The sequence below is a fragment of the Rhea pennata genome, chromosome 5 (assembly GCF_028389875.1).
Source record: "Rhea pennata isolate bPtePen1 chromosome 5, bPtePen1.pri, whole genome shotgun sequence".
NCBI lineage: Eukaryota > Metazoa > Chordata > Aves > Rheiformes > Rheidae > Rhea > Rhea pennata.
The window spans coordinates 15,525,992-15,547,852 of NC_084667.1; the positions used below are offsets into that span (position 1 = coordinate 15,525,992).

The 21,861-nt window shown below is 41.7% G+C and overlaps 1 protein-coding gene across 1 annotated transcript in view; it reads right to left on the reverse strand.

Annotated features, from left to right (window-relative positions):
- The window catches only part of STARD9 (StAR related lipid transfer domain containing 9), a 106,860-nt gene that overhangs the window by 81,230 nt on the left and 3,769 nt on the right, over positions 1-21,861 (reverse strand). Inside the window, exons 2-3 of the mRNA XM_062576256.1 lie at positions 12,293-12,362; positions 7,694-7,810 (exon numbers count right to left, since the gene is read on the reverse strand). Of these exons, the coding sequence (XP_062432240.1) occupies positions 7,694-7,810; positions 12,293-12,362 (187 nt within the window). The remainder of the gene's footprint in view (positions 1-7,693; positions 7,811-12,292; positions 12,363-21,861) is intronic.

The following is a 21,861-nucleotide window of genomic DNA, read 5'->3' on the forward strand; positions in this document are numbered from 1 at the left end:
TTGCATATGAATACATATCATTATGTAACTACTTCATGTTATTAACATAATTCCTCAGTTATCTGAAACAAAGTTTTCCACTTCTGTTTTTGCCTCATGAAAACATATTTAAAGTAATTCTGTATCACCAACGAAAAATGATTTTGTTTTTAGCCTTCCAGCAAAGTCTGCTTTGAAGTTTACAATTATTCACTATAATTCCCAAATAGGTTTTGAGCAAAGAAAACTTGGTATAGCCAGAAAGAATGGTCTTATTCGAATGCAAACTGAGCAGAGCAGCTGTGTTACTGGCAGAAGATACGTAACAGACCTCACTGCACTCAGGCAGGTTTCCCTCCTTCCGCTGCAATCCATTACGTACTGATCCAGTTATGGCACAAAAAGCCTTTTTCTTATATCACACTCTCCTTTTCACTTCTAGCTCACTCTGGCTTGGAGAAAAAAACCCCGTTGGTGCTGGAATGCTTACTGCCGGTCAAATATTTCATGAGAAAAATGCCATTTACGCCCACAGCCACCTCCTCCTCCATCTTTCTCCCTCCTTTTCCATCAAGACCAAGGAGATTTAAAAAAGAGAGAGAGAAAGACTTGATGGGTTTTGAAAGAGATTTAAGGCAGAGCTTTATTACGTTATAATTCTGAGAACTACAAGAGCATATGCCAGACAAGCAATTACGAGTTTGTCTTGAGAATTTACAAGGCAAGAAGAAACCAGCCCTCACCCAGAACGGACGGGGGCACAGAAGCGTCACAGCTGCATCTCAGGACAGAAAAGCGTCAGTAAAAGGCGAGTGGGAGGGGAGGAAGAAGTATAGTTATTCAGGCTCAGGACGGGGCAGAAAATACGTTGCAATATTTTGGTTCCAAAGAACATTGACGTATAGCTTTACTTAACACCCTCAAATAGCAGACTGAATCTAAATCCTACCAATACCAAATTCAATTCAAAGATTAGTGCCATATTAAAGATCTTGCACATTAAAATAAACATACTGGTGCCATCTCCTCTTTGGTTTTCAGTCATGCTTTGACAGAAGGTAAGAGAATGGTATTTCCTTCTACTCCTTTCCCCAACTATTTTCTTATCTGGAACTTGTAACCAAACCCTGGAAAGTCAAGATGTGATGAAAAGCAATTATGATGCTTCAAAACAAGAAAGAAATGGAAAAAAACCCTAAACGCTTATTCAGTTTTTTTCAGATGTAATGTGTGTTCAGTTACACGAACCTTTAGTAATTTCCACTTCTATCTTCAGAACAAAGAACAAAACTAAAACTTCTTAATGAAACTATTTCTAAACAAATAAAGAAATAATACATAATTAAACAGTGTACATCAATGGGTGCTGAACAGACAGGCAGAGGGATGTTTATCTCTTGTTATACAAAGTTTAGAAATAGATGACTTTTAATTTAAGGCAATTATCTTGCTTTTAAGCAGTCTTGTAAAACCCTCAGTGATTCAACCGCATAGTAGAAGTGCACAAAAGAGCAGGCAGAGGAATTTCAAGAAGAGGGGAAAAATAATAAAGGAAGAAACCTCACTGGAATTTTTCACCCATCATGAATTCTACATACATACACAAAATTCAGTGTGTATGTGTAGTACATAGATATAAAATATAAATATGTAGAAAATTTATATAATTTACATATATGCATATTAAAACTACATTATAAAATAAACATATAAACATATATCTAAATATATAACTGTTTTATCTATATTTTCCCCTTTTGAAAGAGAGATAAATAATCAGTCATGTTTTCACTTATATTAGCAAGCCAATGTGAAGAAAAGGTTAAAAAAAAGACCAAATAAGTAGGAGTAACTTCTGACATTTGCAATAAGACATGGTTTTATACCCCTACTGCTTTCTTATTGTAAAATTGTATCTTGACCATATCAGACCATACTTCTCACATAAGACAAATCACACTGCCACCTCCACACATAAGAAAATCCACATGAAATCTTGAAACAGAGATTTTTTTTTTTTTAATGTTGTTAGGCAGATATATCTCATTAAAAAGGAGAGTACAATCCTTCATGGAAAAAAAAAGATGTAAAACTGTACGATCACTTAGTTGTTTACAACAATATCTCTGCTCTCCATATTTACCTCAAAGGCTTTTTTTTTTGTTTTTTTGTTACAGACTTTTGGGTTGTCTGTCTTTGGGATTCCATCTTGGAAGGTCCAATGAGGGCCACAGCGTTACCAAAGATGGTAACATTCAGACAGACACTACAGGAATATTCGTATCTGCATGAGTCTACTACTTAGCCAAATTCAAGTAATATCCTTACCATCCAGAAAACCCAGAAGAGCAAAAAGGAATTGAAGAGTTGCAGGAAAGCAGAGTGAAAGAAAAGAGGTATTTATGAATGTCATTTAGTTCATCCTTCTGGAAGCCTGAGATAGAAGTCAAAAGCCTAAATCGGATCAAATCTAGTCTAAAGATCTAAACTTCGCAGTCTCGAGGTTCGAAAACAAAGTTTTAGATTTACAGAAAGCATTTCAAGAAAGCCTCACCAGAGATCTGGACCCTGCTAAAACCAGTGCAAGTCAGGCACTGAGCAGACAGCACCTCGGATTTCACTGGTGCCACCGTTCATGGCCTGTTAGTCATGGGACGCATCCCCCTTATCAGAAAGCGCAGATGACGGTACATCAGCTACCTCTGGCAACGGCTGCGTGTAAATACTGGCTTGTACATCCTGTGGGTCAGGCTGCCCACCAGCGCTACCGCACGCACACAATAACCGGATGGGTAGGATGGCTGGAGGGAAGCTGAGCACAGAAGTCCTAGCAACCAGCTACAGGAATACTCACTGCTTGCACGTGTTCCTACATTTGTGTAGAATACACTTCAGATTTTGTTTAACTGCATTTGTATTAGATGAAGCTGGGTTTTTTTTAAGTATTATTTTAGTGGCTAGTGGGGTTTCAGTGGGCATTTATTCTATGCTTTGCAACCATCTTAAACATTTTTCTTTACCTGATGGAGCAAAAAGACTTGAGGAAAAGTTTTAGGTGTTACAAAGCAAAGTCACAAGATTGAAGCAGGCTGCTCTCTGCCATACAAGAGGTAAAGCACACTGTAAACACTGCTACAATGTAAATATTTGTTCATAGGACAACTTTAAAGGTCTCAAAGTACCTGTGATATTTAACCATAAGAATGAATCTGCAAGCCTGAACCTACCTGTTAGAGCAAGAACTATACTATAAATATCACTATAATATCATTAGCAAACAGTGTGTTAGCATCTTACAGGTTTGCAAACATTTTTATTGCAAAATAGAAATAAGCCATGAATGGTTACTAACAGACATCCCCATAAGTATATAATGGCCAAAAAGTGATGAATTTCTAATATTGCTGGTGGAAAGTCCTGAATACTGCACACAGCTGCCTGAAGACATTCACTGGATTAGTACACTTAGGTCAAAATAAAACCAGCAGTAAATAGCATAAAACTCATCTCCCAGAAATGCTTAATTCAAGACTGCAGGGAGACATGGTGAAACTCCGCTTCGTGGTCTGCACATGGTGGAGCCCAGGTGCAGCGTTCAACAACCTCCCACTGTGAAACTATAATACTTCCGCAAGAAGCTGCTTTTCCTGTCATTTTGGAGGCAAATGTCATGTCCTTAATTATTAATTTCTTATACTTTTTAAGACTCTAATAACATTTTGACAGTGATGGTTTGGGACATTCATCCCTTCATTAATAAGCATAGAAAATGCACATTAACAGAAGTTATAGAGGTAAGATCAGAAAATGCATATATGAACTTTAAAAAAAAAAAAGTAGCTAAGAACAAAAGTTTCTTTTTGTTTCTCATTTCATACTTCCCCCATCGTATGTTTTGTTCCTGTCCTCATTCTTGTTCTTCTGTTACCTCTCCTTTCTCTGGTTCCACCCATTTTTTGATATCCTGTTTCTTTCTCCCTGGCACGTAGCCATAATGCCTGGTTCTTCTCTGTCCACCGGAGGATTTGGCACATCTATTTCCTTTTTTTCCTTCCCTTAATGGCTAGTCATTCTGGTTGATTTACCAGTGACTCTTCCCCAAGGATACCTTTTGGTTCCCCCATTCCTTTTACATAGCAGCAAATCCACTTAGAAAAAAAAAGAAAAAAAAAGTGCTTAAAAAGAGAAGGCAATCTCCTTTGCCAAGAACTTGCACATCTGTGAAAGCAGATGAAAACCTCAACTCGGCATCAGCAGAAATATTCAACTGCCTTGTGAGAAAACAAAAGCAAGAGGCCCAACGGATCACAAAGCGACCGCCTAAAAATCAGAGGGCGCGCTTTGAAAAATGCGGCGTCCAGTTTATTCAGAAAATGAATGCAATACTTGCATGGCTGAATTCTTTCACAAACCTTACGTTTTGCAGAGAAACTATACATCTTCTAAAGGAAAGAAATAAAGAAAACTGAATTCTGGCTCGTATCTAGCTCCTCAACTGTTTTGAGTAAGAGAATAATCTTGAATGACAGTACAAAAAGTTACCACTTACCCCTGAAACCAACCACTATCCAAGACTTAGTCTCTTCTGAGCAGCCTGTTTCCCAGACAGCAGATGTGATTGGCTCTTCTTTCAGTAGTCAAAAAATCAGTTTTGTTTTTAATTTAGCAATCCTCCCTCCTTTCAGAGGCATGAGAAGGCTTAGGGTCTAATGCCAGTCAGGAAAGCTTGTATATATCATGAACTGAGAATTATTTTTTTAATTCAGCTTGAAAAAAATGCAGACTATAACATTTCTTGCAAGTAATACATATTTCTAACTCTGTTTCTTCCAGCTTTTTCCAGGGAAAAGCACTTCTAGCTGTAGTGCTACTAGAAAAGAATAAAGGCATACCACACATCTCCTCCTCTTCAACTTACTGTGTTAGAACATCTCCTTTCACCAAATTTAAGGGGAAAAATGCCTTTCCATCTTGTTTAATCAAAAGGGTAACAGAAGAAATATTAACATGAATGAATTATGAGCAACAAACGAGATGAGTAACATTTATTCACTTTTTTTTGCAAATGTAAGTAGAGAGAGGAATACAGGTGGCAGAGAAAGCACTATTTTTGCAAACAGTTAGTTGGAACTTTTAAACCAAATATTGGAAAACACTTTACAAGTGTGACTTAAGACTATCACAAATACCTGTGAAGCATATAATCAAAAGGTATAGGGAATGCAAGGCAGCGTATGCAGTCATCTCTGAAACACAAGGGAACAGAGCCTCAACGGAACGGTAATGACGTAGAGAAGAAACCGTGAAAATATTCAGAGAAGCAGATCTGTATCATTAAAATCATGATTCTTCCTAAACACTAGGACCATCAGGCCTCCCACTATTATTGCAATGCCAGCAAATTCATAACAAGTAAAGAAACTGCCAAGACTTTATCTTCATACCTCAGTCCAGAGGACAAGAAAAGGACACAGCTTCCTACAAGAGAGCATTCTATAAAAACGAACCTGGAGGTAGATACTTCAATCTACTTTCCATCATCAGTCAACACGCCAAGCACCTGCAATAAGAGCTGGCGTGACATCTTAAAGGAAACAAAGTAGTCCAAGGTCAGCTCGTGAAAGGAAGCTTTTATGGCATGACAGTGTTGCTGACCCTCCTTTCACTGCTGATAGCATCACCGCAGTAAGGAAGCTGCTCAGAAACCACGAAGGCAGCACCAGAGTACCCATCCGCAGCATGGAATTAGTACAACAAACCTCATTCATCAACAGCTTAAAGGGCTGACAAGTGCAAAAGAACCAAGGTAAGATTGTAGTATTCCAGCAGCCCTCTTCTAAATGATATTTAGTGTATGTTTTAGTAGTTTCTAGTCTCACTGAGACAGCTAAAAAGCCCAAGAAACTCACTGATGATCTCAAGTCTTTCAGAGCACCAGCCCATCTCTAAACCCTTCTCTGCTGATGCCTCCAGCAGGTGAGACGGACCTGCCCGTGGCTCGGTGAGCTGCCCGGGGCACGGAGTGACGCTCAGCAGCGCCAGGCGCCCGCAGCAGCCGTGCTCACAGCGGGAAAGGAGCCCGGGGCCCATCACTCAGATGTCTAAAGCCCATGAGCAAGTTTTTTCCCCCACCAGTGTTTATCCTGGATAACACTGCGTTGTGTGATAACACAAGGCCTCCAAAGCGTTTGAAAGACCTGTTCAGCCCCAGCAAGGAAAGCCAGCTCTTATATCGCATTTTACACTCTTCTAGAACAAAAGCGCAACCAAGAAAACAAGATTTTACACGTTCTAGCTGTTATTTGTATTTTCTACTCTGATCATTTCCATACCGAGCAGAGATAAAGCCAACACAGAACTTCATTTTATCAACGCTTTGTACGCTAAACCATTTCATCTAGAAAGCTAGCTATATTCACAAAAGAGCTAAGAAGTTCATTTCCAAGTGTATTAAAAAAGAAACTTGGGAGGAATACAAAATCCAAATAAGACAACATAAAGGGGGGGAAAAAAAACAGTTCAACGCTTTTAAAAATATTGTTTTTTGCAATTTTTAAAATAGAAGTTTAACTAATGCTGAGAACTTTCAAGAGAAGACTTTCTTTTTTTAAACCCCTAAATCTGTACTTCCTGAGCTATCAAAATCTCTTCCACACCATTGCACCAAACAGGAAATCCAGCACAATAAAGAATTTGACCTATCATCCTGGTAAGTGCCAAATTTGATTTTTTTTTTCAAATACTGACCCTCAAAACTCAAAATTAAAACATTCCTGCACTCATCACCTCCAGTAATACAAATTTCACAGGACTAGCTCAGTTTTCAGTGATACTTGCTGTGAAAAGCTACTAGAAAAGAAAAACGAAAAACAACAAAACCACATAGGTTGGAACTTGGAGACCAGTTACACTGACAACAGACAAAATTAAACAGATGCAGGTCTGTCCTGTTTGTACTGTTTCTGCAAATCTACCAGGACCAAACAGCAGTATAAAAAAAATATTTTATTACTGATATATAATTATATGCATGCATAGAGAAATATTTGAATGGCTTTGCCATGTGTCATTTATTTTGCTAGTAGGTTTAATAATATCTTGCTTATTAACAGAAAATTTTAACCGCATCCTATTTTAATATTGAGTCCTTTTCATTTTATAAGCAAACCCTGCATCTTCAAACCAGGAGGGCTCCACGTCAGTTATAAGAGATTTCTGATTCTTTAGCAAGAGTGCACAGAGCAACGTATTCCAAATGTTAAAATTTTTTGCTGTTCTTTAAAGAGGTAACGATCTCACTGTTGATCCAGGGCACAGAGAGCTGCCTCACAGCTTTTCCTTTCACTTTAGAGCTTTCTCCCTCTAGACCCACGTTCCCATGAAACATTTCGCAGCGCCAGACTAAAGATCATCACAGATCATCACAGTCAACGACTGCTACCAAAGCCGCCAGACCCCATGGAAGAGTGCACAGCGACAAACACGGGTACTGAGGTACTGCGGTCCTACCACTTCTACTCAATTCAAAAGTAGTACCGAGTACCTGAGCACTGTGGTATTACAAACAACATAAGCAAAAAAAAAATAAAAAAAAAAAAAAAAGGAAGACGACGACAACAATTTCATCTGCTCTGCTCTTCAATCTCCTAGATGTGAACATGAAGGACAAAACAGTTTGGGAACAAAGACGGGCACAAAGAATAGCATCACTTACCATTTCCTGAGATGCGTACTTTGGATCTTCGGGATCAATTGACCAGTAGCAGTAATCAAAGCTGAACGCCACAATCTTTTCTCTCGAGTCCCAAGTGCTGTCAAGCCTGCTGTCCACCTGGAAGTGGATGGGAGAAGACAGAAACACCACTTTGCTTTGAAGCTGACCAAAAACTAAGCATTTTAAAACCAAGGGAATTTAATCTGGAATATGCACTGTGGAAAGGGAATTGCAAATAGTTCATCCTCTTTATTTATTTTTTCTTTGATTCTCAGGGTGAGAGGGAGGCTTTCATGACAGACCTGCTGATGAACTTCTGCCAAAGGCTTTGTGTATTACAGCTGAGGCTCTCCCAGCTGTATACAATAAACATGATTTACTGAATCTTCACCACATTATTTTAGGCAGGAAAGCTCTATCCCCATCCTGTATTTCCTCAATGAAGCTGAAGAATGACAGAGAGCTGCATCACAGAAGTGACACACAGGCTCAGAAACCAACACCTAGCTTCTCGCGCCGCAGCTGGAAGCGTAGGTCTGCTCCTCTGCTTCCCTTTCGCTTGGTCACATTCAGAAGCCAATACTTCTCCCACTGTGAGGAACAGCATGCTACAGAGGTGGCCACTGCAAATCCTGCATTTTGACTGATAATGATGACAAAGGATCCCTTCGAGCAAAATAAAAAATTCCAGCATGCCCATTACCCACCACTTCACACAACCCTCAGAGTTTCAAGCGACTGTGGTCTGAGCACCTGCAAAAGTTCTCCCAGACTTCAGGCAGCAACACCGCAAAGCAAGGCACAAGTTACTGGGGCATCGCTAGCTTTGCATGCAAAGATACGCAGGTGCCAGGACATCTGCTCCACTTCTCTGTGCCAAAATAAGTTGAACTGCTCTAGGTAAGTATTTCTCTGAGTGAGCTGAGAAAGGACTTCTCCATGCTTATGGAAACATGCAGGAAGACAGCAAAGGATTACCACAATTCAAGTGGTTTGGCTCTTCTGCAGCCAGCCAAAAATCACAGTCGAGTTCTTCCCCTCATCCCTGTGCGCTGGAAATAAAGTATCTTCCGATAGGAAGCAAAAAGTTTTTTTGTAGATCAGGAGAAGAAACAGATGAAGGGCTGAAACTATTTGGTGTTTAATTGCCAGGTTTTCCCAAGAGCTGCACTCGTTTTGGATATTTTTCAGTGTAGAATTAATGAGAAGAGAATTTCTTACGTCTAGAATCTAACACTTAAATAATTTGAAAAGAGGTATACATGAGAAGTATATTCACAATTCACAGATAATCCTTTTTGATAGCGCTTTTAAATTATTTTGCATACCGATAGGCATACTTTCTTGAAACATTTTGACTGTTATTACCGATCCTTTTTCCCCCCATAGTCTGGGAGGGCTTTATTTATCAGAAAACATCGTAAATAAGGACCAGCAGATTAACACCAGCCTGTGTGATTTTAAGCCCTTTTGGGTTAGGATAACATCTTTTAAGCTAGCCTGTGATACTGTGTTTAGTTCTGCTCAGAGTCTGAAATGGTTACTGAAATCTTAGGAGAATCCCATGGGTCTTTCTTTGTAATCTTGCTTAAGAAATTTGCAGTAAAATAGATAAGCCCTTAAGCAAGGAACTACACGCTGTTGGTCCTCTAATCAGAGAGCAATGAGTCAAAACATTACACAAAAGTTAAAGGATCTGTATGTAACGCTGACCTAATCGGTAACTTTATTAACAACGCTGACATTTTCAATAATGTAAGTATATAAAGGACTCACTATTAATCAGTACCTAAACAAACTGCTTAATTAACATCCCCCCAAACCAGGGATGGCAGTGCTATTTGTCAGATTACTGTATAAAAGGCACTGGAAGTCTGAACACTGCCATCATTGAAGAAGTCTACCGGGAAAATGAATTTGCAGGCTCATTTAATGACTTTTTTTTTTTTTAAATCAAGAAAAAGCAAAGTGAAAGAGGCTAGAAATAATTTTTAAATTATTCTTGAAGCAAAGTGGCTTCAAATATTTAAAACATAATTCTAAATTTGTCACGTTCAATTAACTGCCACCAAGATTTCCTTTAGCTAGAGCTAACATCTTAATGAGCCTACTGATCATCTTCAATAACGAGGATTTTTCTATGATGTGATCTTTTTATACAGTTTCCCTTTTACTTTCTTATATTTTCTGCAGCAATAGCCTGAACATGGTTTGGAGTAGGTGCCTGCCTATTGCAACATGAAAAGAAAAAAAATACTCCTGCCCATCAGGAAATGCAGCCACCTCATCACAGAGCAGCTGCACGTTTCTTAAAGACTGCTCCAGCCTTTCGCCCAGTGCAGACAGACACGCCATGCACATCTACCTCCCAAATTTTGGGATAGCTTCTGACTTAAAAGTTTTTAATACTTTTAAACACAATACATCTTTACCTCAAATACACACCCAATGACACCAATGACAAAATCGCCCCAGAACATCCACAGGCCACCTCCTGCATCTCCAGAAAATCCTCTTTAGACCACTGAAGAGCAGCAGGAGTCTCACACCACCGTCACCTCCCAGCAGCCCAAAGCAGCCTGTTTAAAAGAGGTGCAGCTCTCCCAAAGTGCAGCTGCAGCCCGTCGCACAGCTGCAGCCCGTCGCGCAGCTGCACGGCTGAGGCCTCCACGTGCTCACGGAGGCACGGCCAGCAGGGGTTCATGGCCTTAGAAGCCCAGACCCGGGCATTTGTCTTGGTTACCAAAGCATTTCCCAAGAAAATTAAAAGGAACTGACAGAGTTAGTGCTGGAGAAGAAAGGTTCCTTGGAAATCTTTATCACACATATAAGGCATGGTGGAAAACTACTTCAGAGAGTAGCAAATCTCAGACTCTGCAAATACAACCTGTCACAGATTTTTCTCCAAATGAGCTTGCCCAGAGAAACTGGCCGAGTGGTTCAGACTGGCTGCTGCGACAGTCAGCTTTTCTGTCAGTTATCTCACTCCTTACTCTGCAGTTTGTTTTCCCCTCTGCATTTTTGGGAGATAGGAAGTTCTTCGATATCAGGAACAGGTTGCCCAGAGAGGCTGTGGAGTCTCCTTCTCTGGAGATCTTCAAGGCCTGCCCGGATGCAAGCCTGTCTAACATGCTCTAGGTGACCCTGCTGAGCAGGGAGGTTGGACTAGATGATCTCCAGAGGTCCCGTCCAACCTTACCCATTCTGTGATTCTGTGATCAGAGACTGTCTATAAGGACCCAACAGAGCATGAAACCATCAGCTATTTCAATCTTTTCTGTAGAAGAAAAAAGTTATGTTTTATTCATTCTCTTACCTACGCTCTGAGTTTATTTGTCGTAAGTCTGTTCTGACTCCCCGATTAAGTCCTTTTTCCAAAATGCAGTGAACATAGCAATACTAGAACATCTTTAAAGCCTGTTAGAATTATTGAAGAATCATAAAAAGAAAACAAAGCAGTCTGTGCAGCACCCGCGCTCCTGCAATTTCTAACTGAGACCTGAGGTCCAATTACTCTCTTCAGATACTCCATTTGCACTACGCAAATGACAGAGAAAGATCTCCATGCCCAGAAGTAATCACTTGTGCCCGATCAGGATAAAGACAAGATCATTACAAGTTACTCATAGGCTTGTTTTTACCGAAAGCATTGGCCTACTTATTGTAATTCAATTAGCACGAGTGCTATAATTCTGATTTTAAACTAACAAACTCTAGAAGAATCAGTGCCTGAACATCAGTCACAATAAAGAAAGGAACTATGCAGGTCATAAACAACAGTATGCACACGAGAGAGATCTCGTTGCTGTTATTTTCCCCCCGTTTCTGTCTTTAAGAGAAAATGTGTAGCATCAATACAAAAAAATTATCATGGAAAAGAGTAAGAAGTTCAAATGCATTCAATTTTTGAACCAACCATCTGAAGTAACTGGGTTGCTTGCAGATATAAGAAAAAGGAGGTAAGAATTATAAAATACATCTGTTTTTTGCAGAATCCCCACTTACCACAGTGGACTCACTAAGACTGCCTTTGAAGTAGAAAGATGTTAAATTATACAAAATTGCTTATTTCCTATTCTAATTTAGTAGAGCAGCAAAGGCAGCTTTAAGGAGTCCAGGAGTCTGAAACACAGGGCTGATTCCCCTGCAAGCAGACTCCCAAACTCGAGGTTGGCTACATTAAGTTTATTCTTCCAGCTCTTGCTCCTTCCCGAGGCCTGAACTGCAGCCGAACACATTCTGCTCCATTTCACTCGAGTTAGTTGCACTCTCAGCACGAATAGGAAAGGAGGAGATGAAAAGCGAGGAGAGAACTTCTCCAGATGTTAGTAACAGTGAGATAAGTGCGCGGTTCTAAACAATTTACTAACAGCCTTCAACGATGGCTTGCAGCCAGAGGGCAGCGGCTTTGGTGAATGCAAAACACAGAAAATAAGGGTAACACAGCCAAACGGCTACATTCCCTGTCTATACACAAAACACTTCTGCTGCATTTCTAAAACTGTGCCAATTAAATTTTTTTCCCTTAATATCGGTCAAGCAAATACAGAAAATTGTCACGTCAGAACGCTTGTGCGAGAACCGGAACAAAAAGCATACCTTTATATTCCTGACTTTCGCCACTTTGTCTTCTACTTCTACAATCACTCTTCCTCCTTCCGCACTCTCTCTAGAAACAAAACACAAAAATCCATTTAAAGTATGAAGACACAGAAAGATGCATTTCAAATTCATAAACTACACAAATCTGCATTTACTTTAAAAAGCTGCAAGTCACAAACAAATTTAACAGATAGAGTGTCTTATAAACAAGAGTATGACAGCAAGTGGTATTTGCATAATTTATCTTTACAATAAGAACAAAATAACAGCACCGTGGTTATTAAAAAGTTTCATAGCACTTTTCTTAAATACGCTAAGATTTTGTTTCAAATTATGAGTGTTGTTGCTTTAAATTATAACTACAAGGAAGAACAGGAATGAGTAAGGTGAACTAAATTTTACTTTCAGAACGATGAACAGGCATTGTTACTAAAAAGTGCAGTGAAACAGGTAGACTGGCTGTATTTTGTGGAATGTATATCTACATCACAGACGTGCGAGCCCAAACCAATCTCGGTTAGCACCGTCTGCTTTTACCATGCAACCCAAAGTGAACGTCACTTTACTCAGAAAAGTTCTCATTAACAAAATGGTCCTGAAATATAAACAGATGCGACAGTCGCACAACTGCAAAGCACTAATAGCTGCTACCAGTATAAAATCCCCATTGAGCACAGCTATCACTGGAATCTACTGCAGCCAGCTTCTGCTTCCATAAATGAGTAGTGGGAGAAAAGAAGGCAGAAAGGATTTGGCCAGAGTGAAAAATTATTTCTGGGCCCACAGCATGTTAACTACTTGAAGATAAGCATGTTCTTATTTATAGACTTGCATGACAATAAGTAAATAAAAAGCCATCTTTTTCACAGTTCAACAGGTATGCTGTTTTGGAGAGTAGTAGCAAAATTAAAAAAAAAATACAGTTTGGCAAAATTCCAGTCATTTAAAAGTTATTTTAAAATAAGTCATAATTTCCAGATCAAGAAAGAATATGGCTTGAGCAGCCTCCCCTCATATGCTGATGCATTCTCCCACCAATTAATATGGATTTTTATATATAGCAGAATAGAAATGAGGAAGAAGAGGTCAGCGACCTACTTATCTGAGAGCAGAAAGGGAGAGGACCACTCTAATCCTGAGAAGCTTCTTCCACAGTTTACTTTGCACTCTGATAAAGAAACAGCTCGGAAAAAAACTTATGAGCTGCAACTTGAGCAGAAACTTTTATTCTCGTGAGGCCTCATGCCTTTGCCAAGCTGGAAGAAAATTGATTTAGAAATAAGATGTACTTCTCCCCTAGTTGTGCCATACTTTGTTTAAAATTAAGCTTTGTTTAAAATTAAAGAGAAGATCAGCTGAGACTAGCTGCAGACATACCACTTGCTAGTCAGATGGCTGGGTATCATCAAGATAAGATAAAACAAAAGTTATAAAATTCAAATCAAATCGGCCACCATTCATTCATCATTCAAAAATCGTCTTTTGAGAGATCTCCTTACGTCTGTGCAAAACTCTTTACTCCCCCCCCGCCAACAGCCATACTCTCCTTTCTCTGACGGCCAACGGTGGCAAATGACATGTTTCAAAAAATTAAACTTCTGTCAACAGCTCTGAGGAAGTGCAGGTGTTCTCGTAGCTTAAAAATATAGCTCCTTTACAACCCCAAATGAGGGCTCTGCATCGCTGCCTTTCAACGTCACGCATTATCGAACTTGCAAGGGCCGGACCGCACGCTGAACGTCTGCACCGAGAAGTCCTGGCCGGGAACGGCTCTCTAAGCCCGTTCAGCCACCGCCTGGAACCTGGGTCGGGAGGGCTAGGGACAGCTCCTCCGCCAGCACCGAGCAGGTTCCTCCCGGCGGGTTAGCAGGCGTCCCCCTCCTTCCTAAGAGCTACAAGAATAAAGTCTGCTTTGCGAATTCAAGCAGCCCTGACAAACACCTAAAAAGCTAGAAACAAGAGCCGCAACCATAAAAAAAATCTCAGACAACCACTGTGAATTGCTTTGGCGTCTTTCTCTTCAGTTCTCCGTGTTCACCTTGTTCACCCGTGTTTTTGCTGGGTTGGTGGGTGACTTACTCAGCGTTCAGAACAAACTCATAGGATGCTAGTGATTTCTTCGCTGTTTTTCCCCTGGAACTGATTAGTGCTTGAAAGCTTCACAAACATACAGGTGTTTTAAACACATTTCTGAGTGTAGATTCTGCCCACTTTGCACACAGAAAATAATGTTTCACCTTGATGTCTCTGTGCCTCATTCTACTAATCTGGGGTGTTTGAGACACACAGAACTTGGTACTTTTTGCAATACATACTTTCAAGTAGCACTTCACATATAAAGTATATGGACAGCTCAAGCAGAGCTCCCACCGATTTCAGTTAAGCAGGAGCTTGCTGCACTTCAACAGCTCAGACACCAGAGCGCTGAATTAGTCCCCAGGAAAAAGAGGAATGCTCAGAGTAAACGGAGTTTGCATCAGATGCACCTAGGTACCTAACATGCAGGCCCAAGTTAGGCTCCTCTGTCCTCGGTCCTCACGTGCTATACGCAGACCGAGGAATAAATGACTCGACGGTGCAGGTGTTAGTCACTCAGTGTTCTCCCGGATGAAAAACATCATCGAAGATTCAAGATAAAAGACGACGTTCCAAACACAAAACCTTCACCGTGATAAACTGAAATATAAAAGCAGTACCGTACAAACAACACAAAACAAAATTACCACACTGCCTTCTACCGCAGAGTAACGATGGCTCCTCGCAAAAAATCCAAAAAGCTCAGTGCAGCAGTCAGCCAGCTTTGTTCAAGCTGCAGACAGCAAGAAAGCCATCAAAAAGCAGGGACAGAACAAAAGTCTCTGCTTGCTCTGGATGTAGATTCACAGTCCACCTAATTTATTTTAACTGTAAGCTGTTGTTGCAAGGGGTATTTTCTCCCCCCCTTCTCCTCTTCCACCCGCTACTTCCCCTCTAGCATTGGATCTAGCAATCCCGCACACATGCAACGACTCGCATCGGCTGTGATCAGAAAACAAAGCCACTAAAATAAATAATCCGTGTGCCCCGGGGCGAGCGAGCCGCTCCTGAGCACTGAACACCGCGGTCACCAGGTGCTAAAGCCAGAGGAGGGGAAGGGGCAGGAGCACGCAGAGGTGGGAAGGGACCCCCGTCTTGCCACAGCAGCTTACAGCTAGGGCACTGAGCATACTCTTAGCTGTCCTGTGATCTACAAACCATACATTCAACCTCCTTTAAATATGTGTTTCCTTCATGCCTCATTTAGGTACAAACCAGAGAATTTGGGGAAAGGAAGCACCATTTTAACTGTGAAAGCACAGGCGGCAAAGCACGTTCACAGCTGTTCGAGATGTCCTGACTTTAAATCCAGATTACAAATACTACAAAAGTAGTACATCTTTACATATGCGCATACCACAATTTGAATTTGACCGATAAAACAAAAACCTCTTAATCCTTAAGAGTGGGTGCATTACTCCACAGGTACGACAGCTGTATTTCTCATACAAATAAAATCAACCCTAAAGCACACCTCGCTTGTAACCGACTTGAATTCTGCTGCTGAGAGGTCTCAGTGACCTTAACATTTAGTTTATCCATCCTCCCCCCCCCCTTTCTAAAATTTCACAGTATGTTTGGGAAATGCCTCTCTTCCGCTAAATTAGTGTGCGTGAGGAAGTTACTTGTACAAAGACAGACTTGCAGAAAGCCCATTTGATGCTACAGGGCCCAGGAAAGACTTGGATCTTTTCAGATACTGAAAGTTTTCAGGAAATACAAATCCGGGGACAGAAGAGTAACTCAACGACCAAATGCAGCAGCAGGGCTGTGCAGCAGGGAGTGACAACCGAGAGCAGACGTAAGTCAAGCAGCTACGGGAGTCCAACCAGAAAACAGGCGGAGCCCCAAAAAAAGTCTCCCCACAACATTTGCAGTTTCTATGACCAACCACTGCTGTACTGCAGCCCAAGAAGGACAACAGACAGCCTGCAACACAGGGAGGAACAAGCCCGTGGAGAAGAACCGGAAGACTAAGACCCTGCAGAGGAGCATTTCCACATCTTGCTTCGTCTTACTCGGGTGAGTCTGGACAGAGTACAGAACTGCAAGTAGGAATACAGAGCTGGAGGAAGCGGTGGGTGGGAAGAAGGGCAGTTGTTTATTTAAGACTTCATAAAATTTACCCCACTTCTCCTCCACCCTCTCGAATAACAGTCGTGCACTTAGAGAACAAAAGAGCAGACTTTTAAAAGTTGCTTGTTTAAAAACGAATGCGTGTAGTGAAACAAAAATACTGGAGTCGTTAGCAGCTGTCTTGTAATAAAGCAAAACAAGTTCTACAAATACATGCTACCAGATACTCGCCAAAATAATCAGGCATACCAAAGCCAATATTTACTACTCAAATACATGAGCAAACTTAAATAATTCTTGAAAAAAAAAAATGAGTGTCTACTCATACAAATTTTTAAAATAACCCTGCAAGTTATTATGTTTCCCCATCAAATCTCATCACCCTAGTTAACTCCAAAACCAATCTCAACCTGTACTGAGATAGAGGTGGTTATGTGGGCTCAAAAGCAGCAAGCGAAGCAACAGTATCAATCCTTTCTCTCTCAGGGATTTTGGCAGATCTGAGAAGTCCTATTTGTCACTTTTTTGGAACAATTCACTTTAATCCTTTTCTAGACATTTCTAGAAAGAGCGGCCATTTGGCCCGCTGTGGTGGAAGGCATTTTCATGCCCTTCCTACCAACACAACCAGAAGCAGCCTTGCAGAGAGCCTGGCAGGACGCGGGCAGCAATCGCTGCTGCTGTCTCTGGGGCTCTGCCACAGCCCAGGGCACGACTGATAACCACAGTAGCCTGCAAGCAAGCTCAGCAGCATTTATTGGACTATCTCTGCTTGTACCTGGGACGGTTTGTGCCTTCTCATGGGACCTCCAGGCATTCACCATGCTAGCAGTGGCAGGATAATCCTGAGGCAAATCTAAGCAAAGCTTTTGCATATTTTCATGAGACCTTTATGGATAAAACTTCAGGGAGTATTTAGATTTATCTTTTCCTTTCCATTAACAGTATATCTTAGAGTGTCTCTGCCTTCTGCTTATTGGTGGTCTTGGCAAGGATATCTCTGAGAACCTGTGATCTCTGCACCTGTTTAAAAACTAACCTTGACCATGAAAACAGAGTAAAAAAAAGCAATGCAAGGCATATTTTCTAAGTTATGCTAAACTTCAGAGAATACTGCCCAAGACAAAATGGTCGAGGACACATCTGTTTAAAGACCAAGAGGTGCAATGAAAACACCACTAAGGAACTACGCTGCACCATCAGCAACAAAAGCATAGCAGAAATTGTAGAGAAGAAAGCACAAAGACTTCAGCCATAAGAGCTGCTGGACTCTACTGACAAGGCACCTACAACCACAGATTTCCCAGCCACACCTCTCTATGGCACCAGCATAATCAGCATCTTTATCGCTACTGCTGTAATCTGTCAAAGTTAAGAAATGCTAACACTATGAATACCCTGAATTCAGCTAATGAATTTTTAAAATAAGTATCAATAATTAAATTTGCCTAAAGTTTTTCACTTTTAATACCCAAAGTTTAGATATTTAAACTTATAATTATTTTACTGCATGTTTCAAGAGAGTTGTGTACAGCTCAGTCAACATTCCTCCTACCAAATTCAGAACAGATGTTTGTAAGTAATTTGAAAATCTATGTTGAAGCCAAGTACACAAAGTTCACCAAGACAGCACACTGCCACACTAGACATACAGCTTAAGTTATCTTTTCAAGGCTCAGCTGTATAAAGCTTTTGTTGGCTTTGATAATAGCTGACATAATCTGACGGTCAAAACCGTCTTGCCATCATCCTAGTGAGGTTTCTCCCTATTCTCTTTGCAAATATTATACAGCAACAAAAATAGGAATGTTTGGTGCAGAGATAAGCATGAGTCATTGCCAGTGCTATTTGAAGATATAATGCCTGCTCAAACAGTTAAATTTTTCTTGCTCTTACCCAAGCTTTTGATGTATACCTTCATAAGCTAGGAAAGGGAGCACAGCACAGCCTCCTCGAAAATCCCAACGAACTCTGCAATCTTGCCCACGTGAATGTCACAGTTCAAGAAGAATATGCCCATCTGCACTATCTTTAAAGTTTTATATTGCTAGAACAAGAGCATCAGGCATCATTCTTGAGCAGTCCAAGTCAGAAACATCCCTAATGATCCACTAACAATCCTTTTACTTTCATACTGAGACCCCAAGGGGAGGAGGGAAGAGGAGAGGAAAAAGTCCTCTCATCGGTCATACAACCAGCCCTTAAGGAAACTCGTTGTATGAAATAAGGGGGATGTGAAACAAAGTCAAAGTCCAATCCACTTTCATCCAAAGGAGATACCCTTCTGTGACGGTGCGCTCCTCCCCACCGCCCCGATGTGCTCTCCCTCCCCACCAACCTCACCACTCCTCACTGATCCCCAACACCTTCCACCCTTGATTTTCCCACCCTCAACTAAGCAAATACAGTCCAAAGTTACAAGTTTATGAATCTCTGTTATTGCCATTAGAGCCAGAACAGCTCTCACGTAGCTGTTTCTGCACTGGAGAGCCTAATCGTGATTTGGCTACACTGGCCAGGTTGTACTGCCCTGGGACAGAACTTCTGTGTCTGATGGTGGTCGCGTTAGTGACCGTGACACTGAATACTGCAATGCACTGTCTCATCCCTCTTCCTCAGTTCTCTTCCACTGCATCACAGCCAGCTCCTATACTAAACCCTTAAATATTGTGCAAATACAGAAATGCAAAACACCACGACCTTGTTTAAAATCAATGCTAGTAATAAAAAGACAACAAAAAAGTTTAAAAAGTAGCAATTGTGTGTCCTGCTTTTCAAAGATCACATAGAATGTGTTTTAAAAAGAGGAAATTGGGAAAACTGTACCCCAAACTCTTACAGTTCCCTGAACACAACGATGGTATCTCACAACATGCTGCAAAAAGGCTCCATGAGACTAACATTCAGCCCTCCGCACCATTCCCTAGGGGAGGTGTGCAATGATCTCTATACACGCAGTCACATCATCTTACATTAATATCTCATAGCCGCACAGTCTCATACTTGAGATTAATATCTCAGAGTATGTAGTCCTGAAAAAAAATGAAACTACCCAGCACAGACATTGTTCTAGCCCAGTCATTAAATTGCCTTGTGCCCCATTTTTCTTTGCTTTATGCAAAAATGCAGTCCTTGCTCCACAAAGATTGTTTTAATTTCTGATGCTTATAAAGTACTTCCAGGACTGGAGAGGAAAAGTATCTTACGAAAATGGAAAATGCCAATTAGAAGGTTTCCAAAAGGCTTGCTGTTTGGGCACAGGGAGCATGTTTTTTAAGGACATTGCTGTAGCTCCTCTTGCACAGGAAACAAGGGAAATGAAAGAGGCGGCACGTCAGCCTCTTAATTCAGCAAGTAAGCAAGCTGCTAGTAGCAAGCACCCTGTGCTCCTCGCTTCAACGAGTACAGGCAGAGTACCGTCACGTAACATCAGCACAGACATCGTCTTCCAAGGAATGGGCTATGGTGGCCCTCAAAGCATTTGGCCATTCAGAACAAGCAGAAACATCTGCCCACTGTAAAATGTTAGAAAACTTGCTCCATGTGCTCCCTTCTGAGCACAGCTGCAATACGTCCGCAAAAGGCTGCTGATGCAGTGCCCTTACGAAAACTCAGACGTGGCTTATGAAAACCACCTGCGAGCGTCAAGCATAGGAATTAAGAGAAAAGAGCAGCCACCTCAATAGTACAATTTACATGAAAGTTCAAATAAGGGACTAAGCAAAAGAAATTTTTAACTAATATGAGAGAGAGAGAAAATAAAATATTTCAGGAGAACCTTAACAGTAGCTAGGACACAAAACAGGAGCGAGAGCGGACGCGCGCCCAGCTGGGAGCACGGTGCCGCTCGGGACTCCCGGGGCGTTTCGCCGCTGCTCGGAGCTGCCGGGGCGCGGAGGACGAGCGCAGGGGCTGGTGAGGGCACGGGGGAAACACCCCGCGGGCCCCAGGGCCTTCCAGTCATAGCCGGGACACGGAGGAAAAGCAGAGCGAGCGGCAGGGCAGCTGTCAGGTGAGGTCACTTAGCGACTCTCCTAGCTGAGGTGTCTGTGAGGTTCACAGAGGGCCAAGGCTTCATCTGTAAGTTAACGAAGACACCAGGATAGATCCTTTCAAATAGGGATTTCCTTGCCGGTCTCGCCTTTCCCAGGCCTCAGAGGTGACTGGAAAACAGAGAGTAACTTTTCTGCAGCAGAGTCACTCTGCCCTGCGCTGAGTCCTGCTCCCAAACTTGTGAGCCCAGCAAAGTCTCATCAGCTCCCAGAAAGTGTCACGGTCAAGTTGCATGTCCTAATATCAAGTTTTTAAAGTTTTTTTTTCTCCTCCCATGCAACACTCGGCTGAGCTCTAGGGCAAGAGCCACCAGCTGCCCCAGCTGAGGGCCAGAGCTGTCACACGTTACCCCAAGGACACAAGTTTTTAAAGACAGCAGGGCATAAAAACTAGCAAAGCTCTCTGCCGCCCTGCAGAACTAGCAAAGGGTCCGTCTAAGACTGCAAACGCTACCGTAGGAAGCAGACGTCCGCCCCAGCTCCAAGTCGGCCGCCCAGGGATGAGGAGCGCCCTGGGCAGAGCGGCGAAGCTCCTGCCGGGTAACTTGCCGCCCTGCCAGGCCGGCGGTCCCGGTGGCAAGCGGCGCCGCCGGAGAGGCAGGCGCGCTCTGCCTGCCCCCCTGCCGCCCCAGCAGCGGGGCGGAGCGGCCGGACCCGCGCTCCCCTTCCGCCTAACTACCCCCTTGCTCAATAGCTTCCAACGAACAGCCAAAAATAACATTACACTTTCAGTACAAAAGTCATTTTTTTAATAGCCCAAGCATTAAATGGCTGGCAATAAACCATAAATACATTTCACCAGTTCCCAGCTCCTTTTTAATGCTTGAAAATTATCTGCAGCTGTCATCAATTTACACCACCCATTTAAGCTTCCCTATTTTGTTCTGAAGGGGAATGTATTTATGCAGAACAAGTACTCACTTAACTATAACTTTATTTTTTTTTTAATGTGGAGATTAGTAAATGTAAAATAAAGGGTTGTGGCTTTTGTCATTTTTAAAAACATCACAGCAGGGAATATTCAGTTTACTCCCAGGGTAACGCTTCGGTGACGAAAAATACTTTCATCTGACGCAGAATGGCTGATGCATTAGGAAGAACACTCGCCACAAGCTATTTAAAGTTTAAGCAAAGAAAAAAAGCCTGCATTTTTTATTTTAACCGCACTTGCTTTTTATCTGTCGAGGATTCTTGGTGCACACGAGCTCTCTGTCAAAGAACGCGTTGTGACGAGCCCTGTACAGCGGAGAACACAAAGGCCACTCTTTGCCTCATGCTAAATAGCAAGTAGCAGATGCAATTAATACAGTTTTATAAAAAATGGCTACTTTAAGCAGAAAGTAGGATTTTATGATCGCCTGT